Source organism: Trichosurus vulpecula, chromosome 7, assembly GCF_011100635.1.
Source record: "Trichosurus vulpecula isolate mTriVul1 chromosome 7, mTriVul1.pri, whole genome shotgun sequence".
NCBI lineage: Eukaryota > Metazoa > Chordata > Mammalia > Diprotodontia > Phalangeridae > Trichosurus > Trichosurus vulpecula.
The window spans coordinates 241613795-241637346 of NC_050579.1; the positions used below are offsets into that span (position 1 = coordinate 241613795).

At 47.6% G+C, this 23552-nt stretch overlaps 2 protein-coding genes across 10 annotated transcripts; one reads left to right on the plus strand and one right to left on the minus strand.

The window, feature by feature from the left end:
• Positions 1-5323: 5323 nt before the first annotated feature.
• On the plus strand, positions 5324-12280 carry CRIP3 (cysteine rich protein 3). 4 transcript variants are annotated; one of them, XM_036769379.1, is made up of 8 exons: positions 5324-5403; positions 6253-6347; positions 7449-7506; positions 7720-7863; positions 10678-10749; positions 10937-11031; positions 11381-11438; positions 11731-12280. In XM_036769379.1, exons 1-8 carry the CDS (start codon positions 5361-5363, stop codon positions 11790-11792), a joined length of 627 nt encoding a protein of 208 aa, XP_036625274.1. In that variant the 5' UTR covers positions 5324-5360; the 3' UTR covers positions 11793-12280. The 4 variants fall into 4 exon arrangements, 3 of the variants coding, with proteins under 3 accessions (XP_036625274.1, XP_036625275.1, XP_036625273.1); XR_005010950.1 differs by having other exon boundaries at positions 10937-11438; positions 11731-11772; XM_036769380.1 differs by lacking the exon at positions 11381-11438.
• An 820-nt stretch (positions 12281-13100) lies between these two features.
• On the minus strand, positions 13101-23319 carry SLC22A7 (solute carrier family 22 member 7). Of its 6 annotated transcripts, none has more exons than XM_036769373.1 (10): positions 22882-23319; positions 21697-21800; positions 21208-21284; positions 20488-20656; positions 19997-20120; positions 18564-18673; positions 17846-18060; positions 16785-16893; positions 13558-13764; positions 13101-13335 (listed from the first exon to the last, which is right to left on the minus strand). In XM_036769373.1, exons 1-10 carry the CDS (start codon positions 23251-23253, stop codon positions 13281-13283), a joined length of 1542 nt encoding a protein of 513 aa, XP_036625268.1. In that variant the 5' UTR covers positions 23254-23319; the 3' UTR covers positions 13101-13280. The 6 variants fall into 6 exon arrangements, with proteins under 6 accessions (XP_036625268.1, XP_036625270.1, XP_036625267.1 ...); XM_036769375.1 differs by having other exon boundaries at positions 13558-13630; positions 21208-21362; XM_036769372.1 differs by having other exon boundaries at positions 21208-21362.
• Between the last annotated feature and the right edge of the window lie 233 nt (positions 23320-23552).

Here is a 23552-nt window from a genome sequence, read left to right on the forward strand (position 1 = left end):
AGAGGCAATGCTCTTTGCTTAGCTATAAAATGCTCCTAAACTGGTCTCCTTGCTTCTAATCTTTCCCCTCTCCATTACGATTGACCTGACATTAGGGACCTTGTAGTGTTGGAGTGAGTTTCTCATCCACACATGTTCCTCATATGCAAGCCCCTTATGGGTGATCTCTGTACTTGTTTACTCTCCTCAGTGATGGTGTGTATGTCTATGGGGCTGCACATTTTAGGTTTAAGGAGGGAACATTCTATTGTAAATCTCCTTCCTATGTTAATCCAGTAAATGCCTTTGCTTTGAGTTAATCATGTCCTCTGGCTGACTATTGAAAAGTAAATGTATCAGTGGGGGTCTGTGAGCTGTAATTTTAGAAACATGGATCCACAGAGTAACCTAAGGGATACCTATCTGTCAGTGGAACCACTCTGTAAGTGTGATTTACAGGGGAAGAAGACACTGAGTTATTTCAAATGAAGTAACAGACTAATTTGCACAGTTAAAACTCATCACCTTCCCTTATAGTGCTACTCGTAACAGAACGTAAAGATATTTTAAAAGTAAACTCCACTAGCAATTTGGAAATATATTCCAAAGGCTATAAAGCTATGCATACCCTTTGATCCAGCAATAGCATTACTAGGTTTGTATCGCAAACACACACACATATTTAAAAGGACCTATATGTTCAAAAATATTTGTAGCAGCTCTCTTTGTGGTGGTGGTGGCAAAGAATTGGAAATTGAGGGGATATGGGAAATGACTGAACAACCTGTGGTATATGATTGTGATGGAACAAGATGCTTTCAAAAAAACCTGGGAAGCCTTACATGACCAGATGTAAAGTGAAGTGAGCAGAACCAGAACATTGTATCCAGTAACAGAAATGTTGTATGATGATCAGCCGTGAATGACTTAGCTATCCTCAGCAATACAATGGTCTAAGACAATTCTAGAGGACTCATGATGAAAAATGCTATCCACCTCCAGAGAAAGAACTGATGGAGTCTGAATGCAGATCAAAGCATACTTTTAAAAAACTTTCTTCATTTTTCTTGGGGTCTTTTTGGTCTGCTTTCTTTCACAACATGACTAATATGGAAATATTTTTGCATATCTATACATGTATAACCTATAGCAAATTACTTACCTTCTCAATGAGAGGGCGGGCAGGGAGGGAGAAAGAATTTGGAACTCAAAATTTAAAAAAACCCAAATATTGAAAATTTATTACATGTAATTGAAAAAATCAAATAACATATTGGAGGGGGTGGGGGAAGTAAGCTCCATTAGGAAAAGTGTGCTTAGTCTTGGAATATTGACTACACTTTTAAATTTAATATGACAAATGTTATTATTCTGTGAGCAGACAAACTTATACACCAAGCAAATACTTGCTGTTGAATATTTCTGTAATATTATCAATGACAGAATCATAGATCTATAGGTATTGACCCAGAAAGGACAAAGATTTGTCACTGCTAAGATGATTTGAAAGAATGGGCTACAACCCAAAAAGGGCAGCTAGGTGGTGCAGTAGACAGAGTGTTGGACCTGGAGTCAGGAAAACCTGAGTTTAAATCTGACAGACACTTAGTAACTGTGTGATCCTGCGCAAGTCCTTTAAGATATGTTTGCCTCAGTTTCCTCACTTGTAAAATGGGGATAATAATAGCACCTTCCTCCCAGGGTTGTTATGAGGATCAAATGAGATAACAATTGTAAAGGGTTTAGCACAGCACTTGGCACATATTAGGCACTTAGTAAATGCTTGCTTTCTTCCTCTTCTCTTCCCATCTAGTCCAACAATTGTTTTCTGTTCTGGCCAGAAACTCTGAGAGCCTTTCCCTCCCAGACTGATATTTTTACCTAGTCTTTAGTCGTTGAATGGGCGTTGACTCAGACAAACTGAGACCTGAGAAAGACCTTAATTTAGAAAGTCCAAGGTCACCCACTGCATCCTGGACCATGGCCAGTCATCTTGGCCTTTGTCTTGCCACTGGTCTTCAACAACTCTGGAAGAGGGAGTGAGGCAGATGACTTTGCGCAGCTCTGCCTCACTTAAATCCAATTCATTGGCAAGTTAAGACATCACCCTCATGATGTCATTGTCCTCTTTGAGACTGAAGGACCAACAACCACAGTGAGGAGTGAATTGAAGCCAGGGATACAGAGTGCTTTAATCAAGGTCACAGAGGCATTTAAACATCAGAGGCAACATGCACGTCCCTCTACGGATGCCCATCACGACTCCTTCAAGCCTGAGTCAAAGGTCTTTATGAGTTACCATGGAAGAAAAAAATCACTAGGTAACACCTTCCTGAATTTAACTAGACTGATCCCCAAATGACAGACACACAATCTGTCAATGAGACCAACAAATCTATAACAATCGATTTAGGAGGAAGAAAATAATTTTAAGCACTTAAAATTCTTTTCTGCCCCAGGTCTATAAAAAATGATCTATTTTTATATTTTACTATTTGGGGTTTTGTTTTGTTTTGTTTTCTTGCTGTACAATTCTTGTCCTCTTGGCAGGAGACTGGGGAACACAGCCCTGTGTGAGGGGGAAACAGATGCTAGGATGCTGTGAAGCTGCTGTTGGTAGGCTGCTCAGAAGCTCAGGTCCAGGTGGAGGCTTTGGAGGAGCTCCCCTGGTTACGGGAGCATCAGGAAAGGAAGCTCATCATCTGCTACTTTCCTATTTTTATTAATTATCCTTGCTGCATAGGTGCTAGGGCAGCTGGGTGGCACAGTGGATAGAGCTTCAGTCAGGAATATTTGAATTCAAATCCAGCCTCAGATATTTACTAGCCGTGTGAACCTGAGCAAGTCACTTAACCCTGTCTGCCTCCATTTCCTCATCTGTAAAATAAGCTGGAGAAGGAAATAGCAAACCACCCCAGTATCTTTGCCAAGAAAATCCCAAATGGGGTCACAAAGAATCGGTTGCGACTGAAAAGTGACCAAACAACAGCAACATTGCTTCTGTGCTGCAGGAGTCTTCTCATCCCTCAGTTGATTGCCCTAGTTGTGGCTCTGGAGATCAATGCCTTTCCAGCTTTGTGAGATCTAACAAAAAGTTGTGCTCTGCTCCCAGTGACTTCAGGAACCCTAAGGCATCTCCTGGCCAAGATGAGACATTAGAGGAAAGCCCTAGTATGGGCTTTTTGAATAGGCATATTTTATTCCTAAATGAAGAGACATTTTATTTAGGGTTGTTACACTTTGAAAGTTGGGTGGATCCCGTATCTTACAGAAGAGGGTACTCCTACTGCCCGTGCAATGCCTCCATGTCTTCTCATCCTATGTGATTCTTGTCCAGGTCCTTCCATAAATGCTCCTTAAAGGATCAACACAGTTTACCGAAGATCTTTTAATGTTTTGTGAATATAAGTACAGTACTCAGGCTGTCTGTTATTCCTGGGTCTCCCTATGCACTAGCCCACCTCATTTTCCAGTCCTTGATGAATGCCTTTCATGGCACCTCTTACATGCAAATCATTATTAGTAATATGTCAGCCTTCTTACACCCACCCATTTCCATTGCCCTTTGGAGGCACCCACAATTTTTATTCTTCAGAGATTGTGGGTGTTCCATGATTCACAGACAAATGGCATTACCAGGAGAAAACTAACGTTGAAAAAATGGGCTGTCTTCCTATTAAATTCCATATTAAGGGTTATGACTATTAAGGATATTATCAATAGCGTGACAGATATTGAGTACCTACTATGCGCAAGACATTATACTAGGGCTGCAAAGACAAAAACAATACATTCCCTGCCCTCACAGAGATTCTGTTCAGACCTTATTAACTAATGCAGCAGTTCTCAAAGTATGGACTGTGGACTCCTGGCAGTTTCAGGGACTCTTTAAGAGGGTCCATGAGGTAAAAAACATTTTCAGAATAATACCAATATTATTTTTCTATTAAAATATCCCCCTTTTTCCAAATGCATATTTGCGTGTGGCTAGATTTTTTCATATACCTTATCTACAGCAACATATTGCCACAGTTTGAATGCAGAAGTAGATACGAGAATCCAGCTGTCTTTTATTAAGCCAAACATTAAAGAGATTTCAAAAATACGTAAAACACTACCACAATTATTACTATTTTTTGTTTTGGAAAATATATTTATTTTTCCTTAAAATGTTATGAATGTTAATGCGTAATGAGTTTATTGTTCTTTTTAAATGAATCGATATATAAAATGTTATCCATTTTAATTTGTAATTTTAAATTTGTACAATTTAAATTTGTAAAGAGTAAATATTGATAGACATAATCCAAATGAAGAAAGCTCTTTGAGATCTTCAATAATTTTTGTGTCTATAAAAGCCTCCTGACACCCAAAATTTGGGAATTGCCTGAAGTAAGGTGAGGAACTCTCAGTAAGGAATCTCCCTTTGCCTAAGATGTGCAACTTAGATGTTAAGAGCCTTGCCCAGGATCCCACAGCAAATATGTACCAGAGTCAAGGACTTGAACCCAGTCCTTCCTGACTCAGGGGTCAGGTTTCTATCCACTAATAATAATAATAACTAACATTTAAACAGTATTTACTATGTACCAGGCATTTTACAATTATTATCTCAATTGATCGTCATAAAAACCCTGGAGGGGGGGAGATTAGTATCCCCACTTTACAGATGGTAAAACTGAGGCAAACATGTTAAGTGACTTACCCAGGGTCATACAGCTAGGAAGAGTCTTAGGTCACATTTGAACTCATCCTCCTGTTTTACTGACATTGCAGATATTTCTACACACACACACAGACACATACACACAGACACACAGACACACAGACACAGACACAGACATAGACACACACACACACACACACACACACACACACACACACACACTTTTCCCTCCATGACTTCAAAATTCCATGTAGATGCTCAGATTTCTCTCTGTGGTAGCCTAGCTTCCTCCCGACAGGGTCTACATCCTCCACACTGATGCCCTACCCCTCAGCCTACCTGGAGGGGAGCACTACACCGGTGCCCCTGCCCCAGGGAGGGAAGTGTGTACAGAACTGTCACACCACCTCTGAGCCCCCATTTGATGTCTATCCACCTCCAGCAACCCTTCTCCTCTCTATCTCTCCCGCCTTCTCTCTATCTCTCCCACCTCAAGAAATTTCACATTCCGCCAGTGCCAGAGAAGAAGCCCAGAGTCCCGAGGTAGAGGAGGCTGAAACTCCTAACAGCCAATAGTAACTGAGATAAAGCGGCCAATGCCCAATGAGACTTGGGAGTACGACAGTGGGCGGAGAGGGAAGGAAGCCCAGGAAGGCTTAAGTCACCGGAGCCGGGAGCCGTAGCGCCCAGAGCAGCTCTGGAGCCAGAGGGAGCCATGAGCTGGACCTGCCCGCGCTGCCAGCAGCCTGTGTTCTTCGGTGAGGCCAGGGGAATCTGGGGGAGACCCAGAGGGATGGATTTGGGAGAGACGCTGGGAACAAAGTTTGAAGAAGTTGAGAAAATTTGAGGGAGTCTCTGGGAGTGAGTTTTGGGAAGATCTTGGAACGGAGAGAATTTGGGGGAAACCCCAGAGTAGAGAGAATTTGGGGGATACCTTGGGAGGCAATTTGTGGAGGGAATCCCAGGGTACAAAGACTCTGGTAACAAAGTTTTGGGGATATCCTGGGAGAAAAATATGGGGGAGACCATGAGTTAAATACAGGAAAGACTGTGGGATGAAAATTTGGTGAAGACACTGGAAGGAGTTATTCAGGGAGGGAATTGTAGCAAGTAATTTAGGATATGATAGATCCTGGGAGACCTCAGGACGTGAGGACAGGAAAGGGGGTGGGAAAGGTTATGTGACCCCAGAATTTCCACCTCTGCGGTTCGTACTTCCTGGGTAGGGGCTGGAGTAGGGGATCTATCTCTTATCCCAACCCCCCATTTCCTGGCGCAGAGTCGCAGGAATGGAGCTGGTAGCCTTGGGGGCCCTCTCTGCTTCTTCTTGGGTGAATTGACCCTAAGACTGTGTATCAGGAGCTGGCAAAGATGCGAAAGATTGGGCCCACTGTAAGGGGAAGAGTTTAAGTAGAGTGGGGGAATGAGGAGTCATTTCTACCAAGTCCTCCAAGACTCCTCAAGGGTTGAAGAAGAGAGGACCAACGAGAGCATTATCTTCTGCAACACCCATCTATCCCCTTTCACCCCATTACTAAAGTCCCCGAGGGGCTGAGCTGCAAACCGAGATCCCAACACTCCACTGTCCACTCCGTTCCTTCACACAGCTGAAAAGGTGAGCTCCCTGGGTCAGAACTGGCATCGATTCTGCCTGAAATGTGAGCGCTGCCACAACGTCCTGGCTGCGGGTGGACATGCCGAGGTGAGGCCCCTATTGGGAGGGTAGGACAAGAGAGGGGTGGGGAGGGGAGGAGAGAGAAGCTGGTATGACCCAAATGGGTGGAGAGATAAGCATAAGGGCTGTCCAGATTATCAGCCCTGAATGCCCTGCCTGGCTCTCCTTTCCATGCCTGGATCATGTCTCTGTTATCTGACTGCCCTTTCTTAGCTCCATCCCTCATCCCTAGGTCAATCTCTTTCTAAAGCACACAGTGAATAGAGCATGGGACTGGAGTCAGGAAAACCTGAGTTCCAATCTGGACTCAGAAACTTACTGGAAACATGTGACCCTGGGTGAGTCACATGACCATTCTTTGCCTCAGTTTCCTCATCCGTAAAATGGGGACCTTCCTCACAGGGTGGTTGTGAAGCTCGATGAGATAATAATTAAAGCTCTTAGCGCAGTATCTGGCGCATACTAAACACCATACAAATGGTTTATGGTTGGTGTTATTGTGTGTCTCCCACACCTCCAAGCCAGGTCCAGCTTCTCCAGCCCCTAAGAACCTTTCAGTCGGCTACTGTTTCCCATGCCACACCCATCACTGCCTAGCACCAACTTGGACATCAAGGAAACTTAGCTTCCCCCCATTTGGTTTTAAATCCTGGTCCAGGGGTTGCATTAGAAGAAGGGCTGGTGGGGAGGGAAAGTTAACATGGAAGATGGTCTTCTGGTCATTGAAGTTCCCCCTCTGCAGTCGGTCCTGAGTCTGCCCAGAGCCTGACTGGCCCTGGGTAAGTCCCAAAGTGGTGCCTGCTCAGGCCAGTCATATTTTCCTTTTCCACTGATTGTAAGATCCAGGCCAGACTGGAAGGGCTGGAGGGAAAGGCATCTTCCAATTACAAGTTATAATACCCTTTGGCTATTATGGGAGAACAGGGGGTCCCTGATGCCCTAGACGGCTTTAGGTTATGGAGGTGGGGGTCCAGAGAGAATCATAAACTGGAGTAGATTGTGTTTTCCCCTCAGCTGGAAAACAAGGGGCATTGATTGGGGGCGGGGTGGGAGTCCCCTGTAAATGCTCCATGGGATCTCTGCAGTGACCACCACTTTTCCCAATTCCTGCTTTCTTCCTGAATTCAGCATAATGGAAAGCCATATTGTCACAAACCATGTTATGCAGTCCTCTTTGGACCCCAGGGTAAGTGCCTATCCCCACAAAGGATTGAGGGAGGGAAGGAAAGCAGTAGAGAGCAGTGTCTCATCCTGACCTGAAGAGGGGGGTTATGATGAGATGGTCCTGAAAACTGGAGCCATGGGATTGGGAAGGGGCAGGGAGCAGCTCTCAGAAAGGATGTTGGGACTGGGCAAGGGGCATCCTCATTCTCTTTTTCCTCTCTGTTCTGGGTTTCAGGAATCAAAATTGGTGGGGTGGGCTCCTACATGGAAGAGCCTCCCCGTCCTCCGACCCCCATCACTACCATGCCCTTGACTGCTGGCAGCTTCAGCCCACCTAGGAGCAGGACAGGCCTCCCTCAGGCCAAGAGGGCAAGGAGGAGTAAGTGCCCGTTTGGAGTAAGTGGAGTATATAGCATCAGAAAAACCTTACCCCTAACTCAAGTTCTTGCTCTTCTGGGGTAGCAAGGAGCTCAGAATTACCGGGAAAGGACAGGTGGAGGTTTTCCACTCTAATACCCTCATCACCCACCCTCATCTCTGGGGCCAGAAATAATAGCAATATTTGTACCACCTCCTGTTATATTTTCCAAAACACTTTTCAGGACATGGTTTGAGCCCCACTCCGATGTATTGGCTGTGTGGTCTTGGCAAATCTCTTTATGCTCTGGGTAACTCTCTTAAGACGAACAGCATCAAATTCAAATAGAAAACAGATCCCTGGGGCCCACATATTGACTTGGCAAAGCACAGGTTGACATTGTGTATGCTGTATTACATTTTTGTTTATTTTGTTAAACATTTCTCAATTACGTTTTAATCTGATTGGAGCTGTCAGAGTTTGACAACCTTGCTCTAACGCCATAAGAGGGTTAAGCTAGAAGGTGCTGACCCGAATTGGCAGAGGGAGTTTGCTCACTCTGGAATTCCCTATACCAATGAGATCACAAATCCATTCCAATCTCTGTCTCATCGGATACTTAATGCCAGTTCTGTGAGGTGGGCAGTGGACCTCTCTGCTGTCATGGCAAAGATGGTACCCAAATCTGTGCATCCTGCTCTGATCTCTCCCCTGAAACGTCATCCTACATTTCCAACTGGCTGCTGGACATCTCCTCATAGATGTCCCATTGGCATCTCGGACTCTACATGTCCCGCACAGAAACTAGTATGTTTTGACCTAAACCTCCCCTCCCCTCCATCCTTTCCCCCACTTCGGCTTCCCTGTTTCTGTTGAGAATTCCTTCCTTCTGCTCATTCAGGTTCATAACATTGGAGTGCTTTGATTTTTCCTTCTTTACTTGGTCTGTGTGCCATTAGTCATCAAATCTTATTGATACTATCTCCAAAGCATCTGTCAAATTCATCCCCTCCTCTCTACTCCTATGGCTTCTTCTCTAGTTTGGGCTCCTCACCTCTCACTCTTTACCTCACTATTATTATAAAAGCCTCCTAACTAGACCCACCTTGCCTGTAGTCTGTCTCTTTGACCATCCATCTATCTATCCATCCATCTGTCCATCTATCCATCCATTCATCTATCCATCCATCCATCCATCACAAAACTGTCAAAATTATCTACCAAAGAAAAACAATGCTGTGGGCTCCGTTTTCTGCCCAGAAACTTTCAGGGGCTTCTGGTACCTCTGTTTTCTCCTATTGTTAGAGAAATCAAAAATTCTTCAGCCAGGGTTTAAGCCCCACCCCTATAGAATCCTAGCCTACCCTTCCTGCTTAATTCCCTTCACATACTCTATGTTATAGTTGAGGCATGGGGGCCCCAGCTGTGAGCAGAATACATCCCAGAAGGGGGAGAATAGGGCCTTCAGAGACACAGTGGCAGACTTCCCATTTTTGCCTCCTTAGGCCTTATTTATCTTTACTTATGAGATATTTGTTCATTAAAATAATATATGTTTATTTTACATTATATATTTTCATTTTTATTTACCATAATAATATGTTTATTTTATTTATATATTTATAGAATGCATTATATATTTATTTTCTGTTAATATTTATTTTACAAAGTTATTTATGTTTGTATATATGTACATATTATATATTTGCTTTGTTTTTTAAATTTATTTTGTTTCTATATTTCTGTATAATATTTCTATCTTATATATGTATTACTATAATATATTTATTAATAATCTACTGAGTGTGGCACATTGTGCAAGGCAGTGGGAAGATACGAATTAGTGCACAGCAGAGAGAGTTGGAAACTTCACTTTGTATTATGGATCTGCTCCTTGGTATCCGTGTGATGCTGGACAGATCAGTTTGCTTTTCAGGTTTCCTCATGTGTCAAAAGGGGTGTTAGGCTAGTTCATCTCTAAGCTTCCACTCAGCTTATAAACCCCTGTGATATTTATTGAATTGAATGAGGAAGCTGAGAGGTTAATAAACTGGACTTGACCGAGGTCACACATCTATTCAATGGCAAATCTGGGATAAAACCCAGGTCGCTCAGTCCAGTTCTATGGAAGGATGTGGCAATAGCAATCTTTGTCTTTTAACCTCTTTTCCCCCTCTTCTCTTTGCCTGTGTATGGAGGTTTGGGGGTGGGAATACATGTGTATGGCCCAGCCTTCGTGTCCCCTCTGCCTCCTCTCCCTCCTGTTCCTCTCCAGCCCAAATAGGCACTGACACCATATTCTCCAACACCCGACACCACCTGCCCTGGGCCCCAGCTCCAATGTCCAGCTCAAGTTTCTCAGGGATTGAGTTGCTGCTGATTGGGGCCAGGCAGGCGGGCAAAAGGGGGTTGGCACCTTGGCATCAAATAGGAGGATGACCAGGGCCCCTGATGGAATAGGAAAGAGGGTGGGTGAGGGGATGATATTGAGATATAAGGTGTGTGTGTGTGAGTGTGTGTGTGTGTGTGTGTGTGTGTGTGTGTGTGTGTGTGTGTGTGAGAGAGAGAGAGAGACAGAGACAGAGACAGAGACAGAGACAGAGAGACAGAGACAGAGACAGTGGAGGGGGCAGGAAGATGGGATAATGGAGTAGGATACTCTGTGAGTGGCTCAAGCCCCCACTTTCCACCCCTTGAATTTGGGCTCTTAATGGAGGGAAGCATTAGCCCCTTCAGCAGACCATCCCTTTGTCCAGCTCTGGTGATGATGAGAAAGGGCTTTTTGGGCAGGTTGCTCCTAGCCGCAAGCCCAGCCAAAGTCTTTTGTTTCCTAAGGCCCAACACAGGTGAAGACATATGCTGGTGAGACATCTCTGTGTCCTGGATGTGGGAACCCTGTTTACTTTGGTGAGTTAGGGCAGGGATAGGGGTCAGAGGAAATCTGGGCCATTGGGATGGGCAGGAATGGGGTTGGGAGAAACTGCATGAGAGTGGGAGAGGTGATCAGAGCCTTCCTCCTCCTGTTACTCCTGCCCAGTCAGGGGGAACAACCCCTTAGCCATCCTCTGGATACCATTACCTCTCTTTCTACTAGCTGAGAAGGTGATGTCCCTGGGCAGGAACTGGCATCGGCCCTGCCTCCGATGCCAGCGCTGCCGCAAAACCCTAACGGCAGGGAGCCACGCAGAGGTAAGCCAGGGGGTTAATGCAGGTGGGACAGTGAGAGCCACAGGAAGATTGGGGACCAGAAACAGGCAAAGTTGGGGGAGGGGTCTCAGAGTTCTCCTAAAACCCCAGAGCCGCAGAACATGAGACAGATTATCTAGTCCCACCCTTTCATCTCATCGATGGGGAAACTGAGGCTCGGAAAAGGTGGATGATTTACTGAAGCTGTAGGTAACCTCTGGAGGGGGAAGAAGGAGGAGTGGGAGCAGGGGAGATTCAGGAAACTGGAGAGAGCCCTGGAAGAAAAGTGGGAGCCTAGGTGGGACAGAAGAATTTAGGGCAGGACTAAACCAAGTTCCCGCTGTGTTCCTAGCATGATGGTTTCCCGTACTGCCACATCCCTTGCTACGGATACCTGTTTGGGCCCAAAGGTGGGAGCCCGACCCCAGAAATACCCAAGCTTTTATGCTTTTCATTTGCATAGCTGCATTTGCATGCAGTTCCCTTGTATAATGCCTTGTCCTTCATGTATACCCATTTCTCCCCAGCCCCCTACCTCTCCTTTCCTTGCTGTCCTTTCCCTTCTCCCTTACTGCCCTCCCTTCCCTTCTCTCCTACTGTCTCCCTAGTCCCCTTCCCTCTCATACTTGTACCTCCTCCCTCTTCCCTTCTTCCCCAGTGTCCTCTCAAAGCCCTCAGTGACTCTGCTCTTCTACCCTCCAGGTGTGAACATTGGTGACGTGGGCTGCTACATCTATGACTCTGTAGAGTTGAAATCTGATTGAGAAGCTAACAGAGGAATCTGTTTTCCCTGTCCTGGGTCCCTCCCAGGCTTTCCCCATCTCCCAGGTTGAACAAGAGGGTCAGAGATTTCCATGCTTTTAGATTGGACAGGGGTCAGTGTTCCAGGCAGCCCTCCAGGCCTCATTTCCCAACCCCCATCCCGGTTGGTGGCTTACACTTATCCGCATAGCACCTGCCATGCATCCAATGATGGAGGGATGAGGGGTGGCAGTACAAGAAGAGGGAGAGGATGCCCTTCCTCTTCCTCTAGAACTCAGCATGTTCCCCAGACCTTGGCCTCAGAACAACCCAAGTTCATGAGGAAGAACTGGGGAGGAGGGGAATTGCGCTGAGGCTGCCCGGTAGCAGACCATCCCCTCCCTCCAGTGACATCAAGGAATGCCACCTTTCTCTGTGGGTGTCCCTGCGCTTCTACCTTCTCCCCTCTCCTTCCTTGAAGTTCATCCAATAAAAGAGTTTGCTCCTTTGATCTCAGCTCCCCCTTCCCTTGGCATTAGGCCTGGGCATCGGGGGCACAGGGTGGGGCATAGCGGGGGAGAACTGGCTGGGAGGGGGAAATAGGGAGGCACCTGCTGAGTGTTCCTCCTCAGGAGGAAGTGTGAGGCAGCCACATTAGTAGGGCAGTTCCAGGCTGTAGCATCGATGGAGGGAAGATAGCCCTTTTCTTCTGGGGACCAACAGAGCATCCTAGGCCCTGTAGCTGCCTTTCTTGCCTGTCTCCTACCTGAACTGGGGCCTCATCAGAAATGGCGCTGTGGATGTCCCCAGCTACTCCAGGTGACCAGAGTCCTTACAGCACAAAGGTCTTATACTTTCCAAAGCATCCGATACGTATTCCTTCTCCTGATACTCACAACATCCCTGTGAGGTGGGCTGGGCAGGTGGTGTTATCCCCATTCTACATGTGAGGGAGGAAACAGGTCCACCAGACCACATCACAGAACCAAGACTAGGACCAGGTTTTCTTGACTCTTGATCCAATATTCTTTCCCCCTAGTTCTGCCCAGTAGCCCTGTCCCCAGAGTGGAGAATGGGAGCTTCTTTATCCATATACCCCAAGTAGGGATCGGGGAGAGAATCCCTGTGGGCAACCCCGTTACTGGAGGTATTTAAGCAGAGGCTCTTGGGAATGTCGAGGGGCTAGGGCTAGGCCATCTCTAAAGTCTGTTCTAACTCTAAGGATGTTAGGTAGCCCGGTGCATTGTGGCTGCAGTTCTGCCCCATCCTGGGGTGGGGGTGGGGTCTGTCAGTCCCATCACTCCTTGCCCCAGGGACCAACTGGAAAGAGATGGTGTCACTGCTCATTTTATAGTACAGGATTCAGAGCTGCAAGAGACCTTGAAGAGCTAATCTAGCCCCCTTATGTTACAGATGAGGAAACTGAAGTCATTCCTCATAGCAGTTAGCAGAGCTAGGATTCTTGGTCCCACATCTGGTACTCTTTGCCCAACACCATGATGCTTCCCATCTTAATCTTGTAGTACCTTCATGGGCATCCCCTCTTCTTGGGGGTCTGACAAGGTCCTGAGGAAGAGGAAGCCATACAATCCATTGTCCTTGCCCCAACCCGGGACCCTCCTCCCCGCATCCCTCAGCCCTCTTCTCTCCCGCTGACCCAGTCTGGAGCAGAGCAAGGGTACTCCCTTGCAAGGGAGGATATAGGGATCCATTAAGGCTCCTCATCGTCGAATTCTCAGGGCTTGCCCCATCCCTAGACCCCTAGACCCAAAACCAAAGACAATATACCTCTTTTTTTCCACATCCTGGATGGTCTCAGGAAGCTCTGCATGGCGAGTTTCTGGTAGCAGGAAGGCAGTGGCTGAAGCCAGAAGGGCAACCCCACCATAGGTGACCTTAGGCAGTGGAATCCACATCCCTTCCAGCAAGGTTGCCAGTGGTGCAAGGGAGCCCCCTAGCCTGCCCACCAGATTCGTCATTCCCAACCCTGTCTGTCTGTGCCAGGGAAGCAGGAAAATGGAAGATTCAGAGGGAGGTGGTGGACCAGTGCCTCAAACCACCCACCTCTGACCAACTTATGGACAATATGCTTACTCTATCATGGACCAGATGCTAAACTGCAGGACCTCTTTCACCAATCACAGAGGTTCAGTGGGATAAAGAGCTATAAGAGATCGTTTAGTCCTTGGCAAACAGTGAAGCTGAGTCCCAGAGAGAGGATGATACATATAAGTGATCCTCACCACCAGGTATAATCCCTATTTTACAGAAGGGGAGTCTGAGACTCAAAGACATAGCTAGGAAGTAGCAGAGCTCGGATTTAAACCACTCTAAATCTAGTGTCTCATCTTTGTCCTCCTCCTCCTCCTCCTCCTCCTCCTCCTCCTCCTCCTCCTCCTCCTCCTCCTTCGCCTCCTCCTCCATGTCTCTCACACTGGTACAAATCAAAAGGGATCATTTAGTTCAACCCCCTTCATTTGAGAGGCCCCAGAGAGGGAAAATATGTGATTAGTCAGAGTCAAGATTAGGACCTAGGTCTTCAGACTGCAAATCCAGAACTCTTTCCACCAGGCCACTCTCCAAAGCATCTTTTCATCCAATATCTTATTTCAGAGTCAATGTCATAGGTAGAACACAGGGTCTGGGAATCAGGAAGACCCTGGTTCAAATCATGCCTCTTATATTTAGTAGTTAATGTGATTATGGGCAAATCCTCTTGCCCACCTCAATTAGCCATGAGCAACTTTCTAAGACCATATATAAAATATAGAGGAAATTCCCACAACCATGGAATCTGATCCTCGAGACCAAAGCTTCCCCTTGGGCATATTGCATTGGACAAGTCTTTCTATGTCTCTTCTTCTCCTGACACCCATTCACAGGTTGGTGTTGTTAGTGGTGAGTTGTTTTGTTGTTGCTAAATTTTTTTCATTCATGTCTGACACTCTCTTATTCCATTTGGGGTTTCCTTAGCATTTCCTTCTCCAGCTCATTTTACAGATCAGGAAACTGAGGCAAACAGGGTTAAGTGACTTGCCCAGGGTCACACAATTAATGTCTGCAGTCAGATTTGAACACAGGTCTTCCTGTCTTCAGGGCCTGTGCTCTATCCTCTGCACCACCTAGCTGCCTATACATGGGTGGGGGTCAGATTAAAATGAACACCAGGACAGCTCTGAATAGGAAAAGAACTCAGAGAACAATCTTTTTCAAGAAGGGGCAGGATTCCCACCTATTTTTAAAAATGGAGTAAGGTATTATTGTACCTGTATAATCTATATCTGATTGCTTATCATCTCAGAGAGAGGAGGATAGAATTTGGAACTCAAAACTTTAAAAAAATGTTAAAAAATTGTTTTAACATGTAATTGGGGAAGAAATAAAATATGTTATTAAAAATGGAGTAAGGGCAGGGAGGGGATGGATTGATGCTTGGTATTTGAATGTCAGGTCTTTTTAGTGTCAGCTGGGAGCTAGCTAGCTCCTGCTTCCCAGCATCCTCCTTGCTCACTGCTGAAGCAAGGAGATCTGCCCCCATTCATGGTCCTGTGTTCTCCGTCCCACCCCAGCTCTGCTCCCATGGCCTATGATCCAAGTGCCCAGTAGGTTATGAACAAACCATATCAGTAGCTGCTCTTTATGTTCCAGAATCCCAGAGTTGGAAGGTACTTCAGGCATGACCCAGTCAACTCCATGCTAGCTTCAAGCTGAGAGGAAATTCCATCTGTGATAACTCTAACCTTCATATATGGGGTGTCCCAAAAGTATTATTGTCATTTTAAGCTTGTTAACTCATTAAGACTTTTGGGATACCCAGTACAGACTTCCAGTGAGGCTAGACTCACCCCACCCTCCTCCCACTTATGGACAGCTCCAATTGTCTAGGAAATCTTTCCTTAAATGGAGCCTAAATCTGCCTCTTTGCACCTTTCATCCAGTAATTCTTTTTTTTTTTTTGCAATGCAATTAGGATTAAGTGACTTGACCAGGGTCACACAGCTAGTAAGTGTCAAGTGTCTGAGGTCATATTTGAACTCAAGTCCTCCTGACTCCACGGCTAGCGCTCTATCCAATACCTATTAATTCTAATGGCAGCCTCCAGGACCTAGCGGAACAATTCTAATCCCTATTCTCTTAACCGTGTTGTGGGGGTTTTTTTTGTTTGTTTTGGTGGGTTTGGTTGGGGTTTTTGTTTTTAGTGGCAATCTGGATCAAGTGACTTGCCTGAGGTCACACAGCTAATAAAATGTCTAAGACTGGATTTGAACTGGGGTCCTGCTGATTCCAAGGCCAATGCTCTGTCCACTTAAAAAAGTTTTAAATACTTGAAAACAGCTATCCTCTTCCAAAGTCATTTCGTCAGGTTCAACATTTCCCCTTTACCCTGATCCTTCTCTGGCAAACCCTCTAGTATAGTCCTTCCCAATTACAAAGCGCTTTACAGATCTTATCCATTTAAGCCTCATAGATGTTTGTTCAATTCTATTGATTTTGATTCAATTTAACTGCATTTTATAGATGAGGCTTAAAATCATGAAGTAGGCACAGAGGAGAGGAAGAGCCCAGATCTCCATACTCTTCTAAACAGCGATAGACCTAACAACAGACCCTTGTTTCCTTCCAGACATGCAGACAGACCAGTTCTGGTGTTTCTTGGGCAGACCAACTGCTGGGTATAGCCCTGGGTAGCAGAGTCTAGATAGAGTGGGAGGTGTATGTGTATATGTGTGTGTGAGAGTGTGAATGTGAGTGTGTGTGCAGGCATGCTCGCCCATGCAAATGCGTACATTAGAGAGAAAGAGGAAAAGAGAGACAGAGAGAGAAGAGGGGACAGAGAGAGACAGAAGAGACGGGGGTGGGGAGGGGGGAGGGGAGAGACAGAGACAGAGAGAGAGAGATCTTAGAAGGTGGAGAAGTGGGGTAGAAGGTGGAGAGGGGTTCCTAGGTGAAGCTCTGATGGGGCATAGGACTGAAATGAGAAAGGGTAAAGATTGGTAGTTGGGTCCCAGACTCACCTCAGTACAGTGGGGTACAACTCTGATGTGAACAGGTAGGCAGTGGTGAAGGCTGCTTCTGAAAAGCCTTTTCCAGCCACTCCCAGGACTAATCTCCATGTCACCAACCCTGGGAGGGGGAAGAATTCTGCCAAGTGACTGGGAACCTTTTCTGGGCAGCACGTCCAGGAGGGGAGAAGTCAGGATGGGTGTGTGTGTGTGGGGGGTGCAGGTAACCCACATCTCACAAGGAGAGTGAAACTCTTCAGAATCATGGAGCCATAGGATTTTTGAAGAGTTAGAAGGATCACAGCTTCAAGCATAGGATTTAGACCTTAAAGGAAGCTTGGAGATCATCTAGTTTAGCCCCATTTTACAGATGAGGGAACTAAGGGTTGGATAAGGAGAAATTAATTGCCCAAGATCATACAATCAGTTGGTAGTCAAGGCAGAACTAGAACCTAGAAGTCCTGATTCCCAGGCCAGTACTCTTTTCTAGTACATCAAAGATCCCTGACAAAAGGGGAGAATTTAGCCTCCAGGGGACAGAAGAGAGAAAAGGAAAATCAGGAAGGGAGAGAGGGAAGGTAGGAGGAAGGGAGAGAGGAAGGAAGGGAGAAAGGGAGGGAGACAGAGAAGGAAGGAGGAAGAGAGGAAAGAAGGAATGAAGGAAAAGAAGGAGGGAGGGAGAAAAGGAGAGAGGAAGGAAGGAAGAAAAGAAATTGGGGAGAGGGAGGAAGGGAGGGAGGGGGAAGGAAGGAAGGGAAGGAGGCAGGGAGGGAGAGGGAGTGAGGAAAAAAGAAAGAAGGAATAAAGAAAAGGAGGGAAGGAGAAAAAGAGAGAGGAAGGGAAGAAATGATGGGGGAGGGAGGAAGAAAGGGAGGGAGGGAAGAAGGGAGGGATAAAGGAAAGGAGGGAGGGGGAAGGAAGGAAGAGAGGGAAGGAGGAAGGGAGAAAGAAACAAGGAAACAATTATTTTCAACCACTTGCGATTTGCCAGGCACCATGCTAAGTATTTTTACACTGCAGGGGGTGAGCCTGGAGTCTGGCAGTGCAATGGGGAAGGATTCCAGGGGACTTACCGGAGGGCAGTAGCAGGCCAGCACCCACAGTGAGGGCAGTGCCCAGCAGGGCCCCCACCAGAGTGAAGCGGCGCCCTACGTAGCGTACCAACAGGTAGACTATCATCTTGGAGGGCACCTCCACTGCCCCAAACATCAGCTGTGTCTGGTACAGGTTCAGCCCCAGTCCTGACAGGTCCAGGCTCAGGCCGTAGTATGAGAAGTTCACCCCAAACCTGTAATGATGGGAGGAGGAGGTTCTGGGACACCGCAATCCCTGGCTCAGAGACTCCCCTCAGATTCTCCTCCTTTCTCATAAAGTGCCCCCCATCCCCGTCTCCATATCTTCCTTGACACCTCCTCGCAGATGCCTCCTTCCTTCAGACCTCCCCTCTGCCCTGAGACTCCTGCCCTGCTGACTCCTTCACCCTCCTGTCTTCCCCTCAGGCACCTCTCACATAATTCACTGTTTATAATCCTCCCCCGGGACCTCTCCTCCTTCTCTTATTCTTCACCAATTTACACCCTCCCCACCACAAGACCCTTCTATCATTCCAGGCCCTAGAACTGGGCTAGGTCTGGGCCCGGTCTGGGCCCTCCCAAGTCCCACCCTCTCTCAGGCGGGAGTTTTCTAGAACCAGTCACTCTAAGGTGGATCCTTCTCCCCTTTCCTTCAGAGAACCCAGGCAGGGGGTCCACCCCAGCTGTGCCCCCTTCAGGATAGGGCCCCAGTTCTCACCACACCACCATGCAACACAGGGAGATGTGCCGGAGCCGGGGTGTCCGGAACAAGTCCAGGTAGGAAGGCCTTCTAACCGTCTTTTCCCTTTCAGCCACCAGACTCAGGGCCTGGGATCAGGGAAAAGGATTTACCCAGATTGTTGCTGTTTGTCCTTCATTCTCCAAGAGGACCAATGACGTCAGGAGGGTGATGTCTTGACTTGCGAATGAATTGGATCTAAGTGAGGCAGGGCTGTGCAGTCATCAGCCTCACTCTCTCCTCCAGAGTTGTCCAGTACTACAGAGTCCAGTAAGACCAAGGCGACTGGTGATGGCCCCCAGTTTACCCAGGAGAATAGTCAGGGAGGTTGTGGGGAATACGCAGAAATACAGAGACTCACAACCCTGGAGTGGAAGAGCTGAGAGGCTCCTCAGAGGTCGTATGTGATTCAACTCACTCATTTTACAAACTTGTCTTTTCCCATTTTGTTGGTTTTGACTTTCTTTGTTTCCCTGGTGTCTAGGACGTTGCTTGGCGCATAGTAAGTATTTCATAAACGCTTGACACAGAGAAAGGAAGAATTGAGGCTCCTTCTTGTAAGAAAGGGAAGTGACTTGGGCAAGGTCATACCACCAGGTAGTAGATGGCAGGGGGGCAGCTAGGTGGTGCAGTGGATAGAGCGCTGTGCCTGGAGTCAGGAAGACCTGAGTTCGCATCTGGCCTGAGACACTTAATTAGCTGTATCACCCTGAGCAAGTCATTTAACCCTGTTTGCCTCAGTTTCCTCATCTATAAAGTGAGCTGGTGAAGGAAATGGCAAACCCCTCCAGCATTTTTGCCAAGAAGACCCCAAACGGGGTCACAGGACTGAACAACAACAGGGAGGTGGCAGGGCTGACCGGACCTATGTTCTCTGTCTCCTCAGAATCCATCTCTTCCTTGGACCAGCTTCTCAACACTAACCCAAACTCATGAAGTCTAAAACTCAGCCCAATAACTTTCTCCCCAAAGCTGTCTTCCTCCAAACTTCCCTATGTCTGTTAATGGCACCACTTATCTTCCAGTGTTGAACCGTCCTCCCCGGCTCATACTCTGCTCCCCTAATATTCAGTGCCTTCATTTTAGGGAGATGAGGGGGGGTTGGAATGGACTGAGGTCTGGAGAAGGGCCATAACCTATCCGGGGTCACATAATCAGTAACCGTGAGATTACTTAACCCTTGTCTCCTAATTCCCCGACTGCTGTTCTTTCCACTACCTGCCTAGGTGTCTATGTATGTGTGTGTGGGCAGGGGGGTAAGGGACATGAAAGGTCCAGGTAAAAGGTGAATGGTAGTCACAGGGGAGTCTGATGCTTATACCCCAGTTCCCCAAATCTACCGGACTTCCCTCCTATTCCCAAAGGGCCATGTGCAGGTGGTATAGACCATGACCAAGACTGTCCCACCTTACCTCAATGCTTAGTTTTTCCCTAGCTTGGGGACGGCCATTAAGCGCTGCACATCGGAAGAGGTAACTTTGGGCTTCCTTTATCCGACCCTGGGTCATGAGCCATCGGGCAGATTCAGGCACCCACCTGGGGGGCAGGAGGCAGAGGGTGGAGCACTCCAGCCAGAGAGGAGCCTGGGACAGTGAGAGGGGCAGGCAGGAGGGATGGGGTGGGGAATGGGCATACCCCAAATCAAACTGGTCCCTGGGCCTCAGTCTTATGTAAGGATGAGATCCCAGGGCTGAATGCTAAGTATCTAGTGAAACCCACTTTTAATGCCAAGGTATGCAGGTACCATCTTCTAAGGGAATGGAAGAGCGAGGGAGGGATGATTCAAACCACCCACCAGATTACCCACACTAACGTTCTGCTTTGGAATGCAGTGGGCTGTATGACTCTCCCCTCCCCCCATTTCCTCAGTTCTCAATGCCCCATTGCCACACACTCATCTCACCAGAGGCTGAGGATGCCCAGGACGCAGGGCAGGGTCACAGCCAGCAGCAGCCAGCGCCAGTCTCGGATCAGGTAGCCAACCAAAGCCAACAGCATCACTCCCACAGACCAGAAGGTGCTGCCAAGGACACCAGCCACAATGCGATGTTCAACATCTAACCACTCTAACTCTGGGTTCCAGGAAGGTGTGCAGGGCGTGGGGGGAAGGAGAAAGAGAGAGAGGGAGGGAGGGGGAGAGACACAGACAGACAGACAGACAGGGACAGAGAGGCACAGACAGATAGAGAGACAGAGGCACAGAGGGCCAGATACCAAGGATGCAGAAAGAAAAGGAAGAAATCAGAGACAGGGAGAGACACAGACCGAGGGACAGAGATAGGGAGAGAGAGACAGATAAGGGACAGAGACAGGGACAGAGAAGAGGAAATAGAAAAAGAGAGAGACAAAGATAGAGAAAAAGAAATACAGATGAAATACCCAAATTTGTAATTACTTGGCCCTCAGAAACTTCTCCTCCTCCCAACCTGATCCTCCCCCTCCCAAAGAACTCTTCAATCCCTATAGAAATTCTGGTTCTACTAGGACCTCAGGCCATGACCCTGTCATCCAACCAGACCCTCTCTATCCCTTTGCCCATACCAGGGGAGGGAATATGCTACCTCTCACTCCATCCATCCTTCCCCTATGCCCTGGAGCCCTCCACCCCCAGACAGGCTCTTACCTAGGGGCAAGACAATTATAGTGAAGCCTGCCAGCGCAACCCCTGTGAGGCTTCGGGCGATGACAAACATGATGTAGTTGACAGAAATGGTGGAGAGCAGGCCCAGGGCTAGTGAGCTCACATAGGCTACCAAAAGCAGTGGGCGTCTCCCAAACCTGGCATCAGAGTCATATGGGGATCAGGCATTCCAAGGGGTCAAGAAGGCAATGCTCCCTCCCCCCTGCAATAGAGACTTCTGAATGCAAAATAAGTCATGGAACACAAAACATACTTCTAGCCAGGGGATGGAGGGGTATGTCCCTGGGCTGTGGGGCTATACTGGCATGGGGAGGGCAGTGGGAGGGCACATCCTAGGCAGAGAGAGATCAGAGCATGGCACCAGGGACCTGGGTCTGACCGAGATGGACACAGAAGGTGCAGGTTGGACCGCAGAACCCAGTTGCCTTCCCTGGTTCTCTTGTTCACCCCAGGCCCTCTGCACCCCTGTACCTGTCAGACAAGTATCCAAAGATCACGGCCCCCACGAGCACACCAACGAAGAAGAAGGTGGACACAGCACGATTCAGTCCCTTTCGCTCGCACACTAGGTCCCACTAGATTGAGGCAGGGGTTGTAGGGCATCCCCAGGCAGGGACTTGCATCCTTGCCTGCTGTCTGCCTTGGCCACTGTCCTAGACAGCCTATGCTGGCATCCACAGAGGACACAGGACTGTGGCTCAGGCTGCCTTGGAGCATCCCCCCACTCCAGAGTCCATCATCCACCACCCTGCCCCCAAAAAGAATGCTCTCCCTCCCACTCTTGCCTCTGTCCCACAGGGAGGTGGAAAGACATGGCCTGAACCAGCTTTTCCTTCTGATATTTCCCACCAAGGTCATATAACCCACCTCCTACTTTCATCCCAGACCAAGGATTGGGATATATATTATACTATTCTTGACTTGATAATCAATAAATGTTTATTATTCTACTATTTTATGTAAAGAAGTGGGTTAGGGGCTGGGACCACTAAAGATTTTTTTTAAAGGGTGTAAAAGGATTTCAGAGCTGGCAGAGTCCTTAGTAGGACCTCCTTTGACAAAGGAGGGAAACTGAGGCTCAGAGAGGGTGAATGATTTACCCAAAGTCACACAGCTAGTCAAGGAGCAGATCCTTTATTCCTAATGTCTTACTGTTTCCATCCCACCATAACCTGGCTCACACATTCAAGAGCAGTTCCTATCTATATCCTCAGCCCCTTCCGTCTTTCCCTCTCCTTTGTGTTGTCTATGATAGTGGAATGAACACTGGGTCTGGAATCAGAAGTCCCAGGTTCACATACTGGCTTTACCGCTTACTACCTCTGTGACCTTGGCCATTAGTTAACTCCTCTGGAGCTCAGTGATTTCGATGTAAAATGAAGGACTGGACTTTCCCAAGGTCCCTTCCAGTTCTGCATCTGGTCCCTTGCTTCTATCCTGGGAATGTGTAAGTAGGGGAATAGGGCTATCCCTTTCATTCTTACAGTTTCCACGTATTTGGGCCAGTGTGAGTCACTCCTCCCCTCCACCCTTCTCCAGTATCCATAGACACTTAGAAATGGCAGGACCTAAGAGATCCTATATTCTAAGAAATCCTCCTCAGCCTGATGCCTTGGGTGAGGTCCAAGAAGTGTGACAGGAGACAGTGAACCTTACCTGGGTAGCAATAGTAGAGTGGAACTGTGATTGGTCATAGTCCCAACCTTCAGGACATGGCACAATTGGGTCCTCCCCTTCTCCCTGGCTAGTGTTGGAGAGTGAGTGTGGGTAGAGATATCGGTAGCAGGAGCTGAAGCTACCATCAAGTTCCCGGGGCAAGTAGGCTTCCAGCCAAGCTGTCTCTTGGGTGAGGTTGTTGAGAGGGTCTTGGGCTGGCAGGGTACAATGGTGGGTGGGCACTGCAGCCATAAAAATCGTCAAGAGGAAGTTCAGAGGCAGCAGGATCCGGGGCAGTGCCAACAGCATCACATTTCGAATCTGGAAGGGGCCAAAGCCACCCACCTCCTCCAGGATCTCCTCAAAGGCCATACCTTCCAGCTGGGCATGGGGCCCTGGCTGTCAGACACCTACTTGTTAAATCTGCTGCCTGGACCCTTGGACTCTGGGAGAAATCTGAGACAGCAACCTGGGTGAGTAGAGAACCTGCCCACTCTGGGGGCTGGGCTAGGCTAAGGTAGAGAGGTGCTGTTTAGGTGGATATAAAGACAGACAGAGGGCCATCTTTGGCATGGGATTCTTCCCACCAGTCAGTCCTGGGCCCTACTCTCATCACCACCCCTCCCCCCTCAGACCCCATATCAGGGTTCTTACTCATCTGCTTAGCCCAG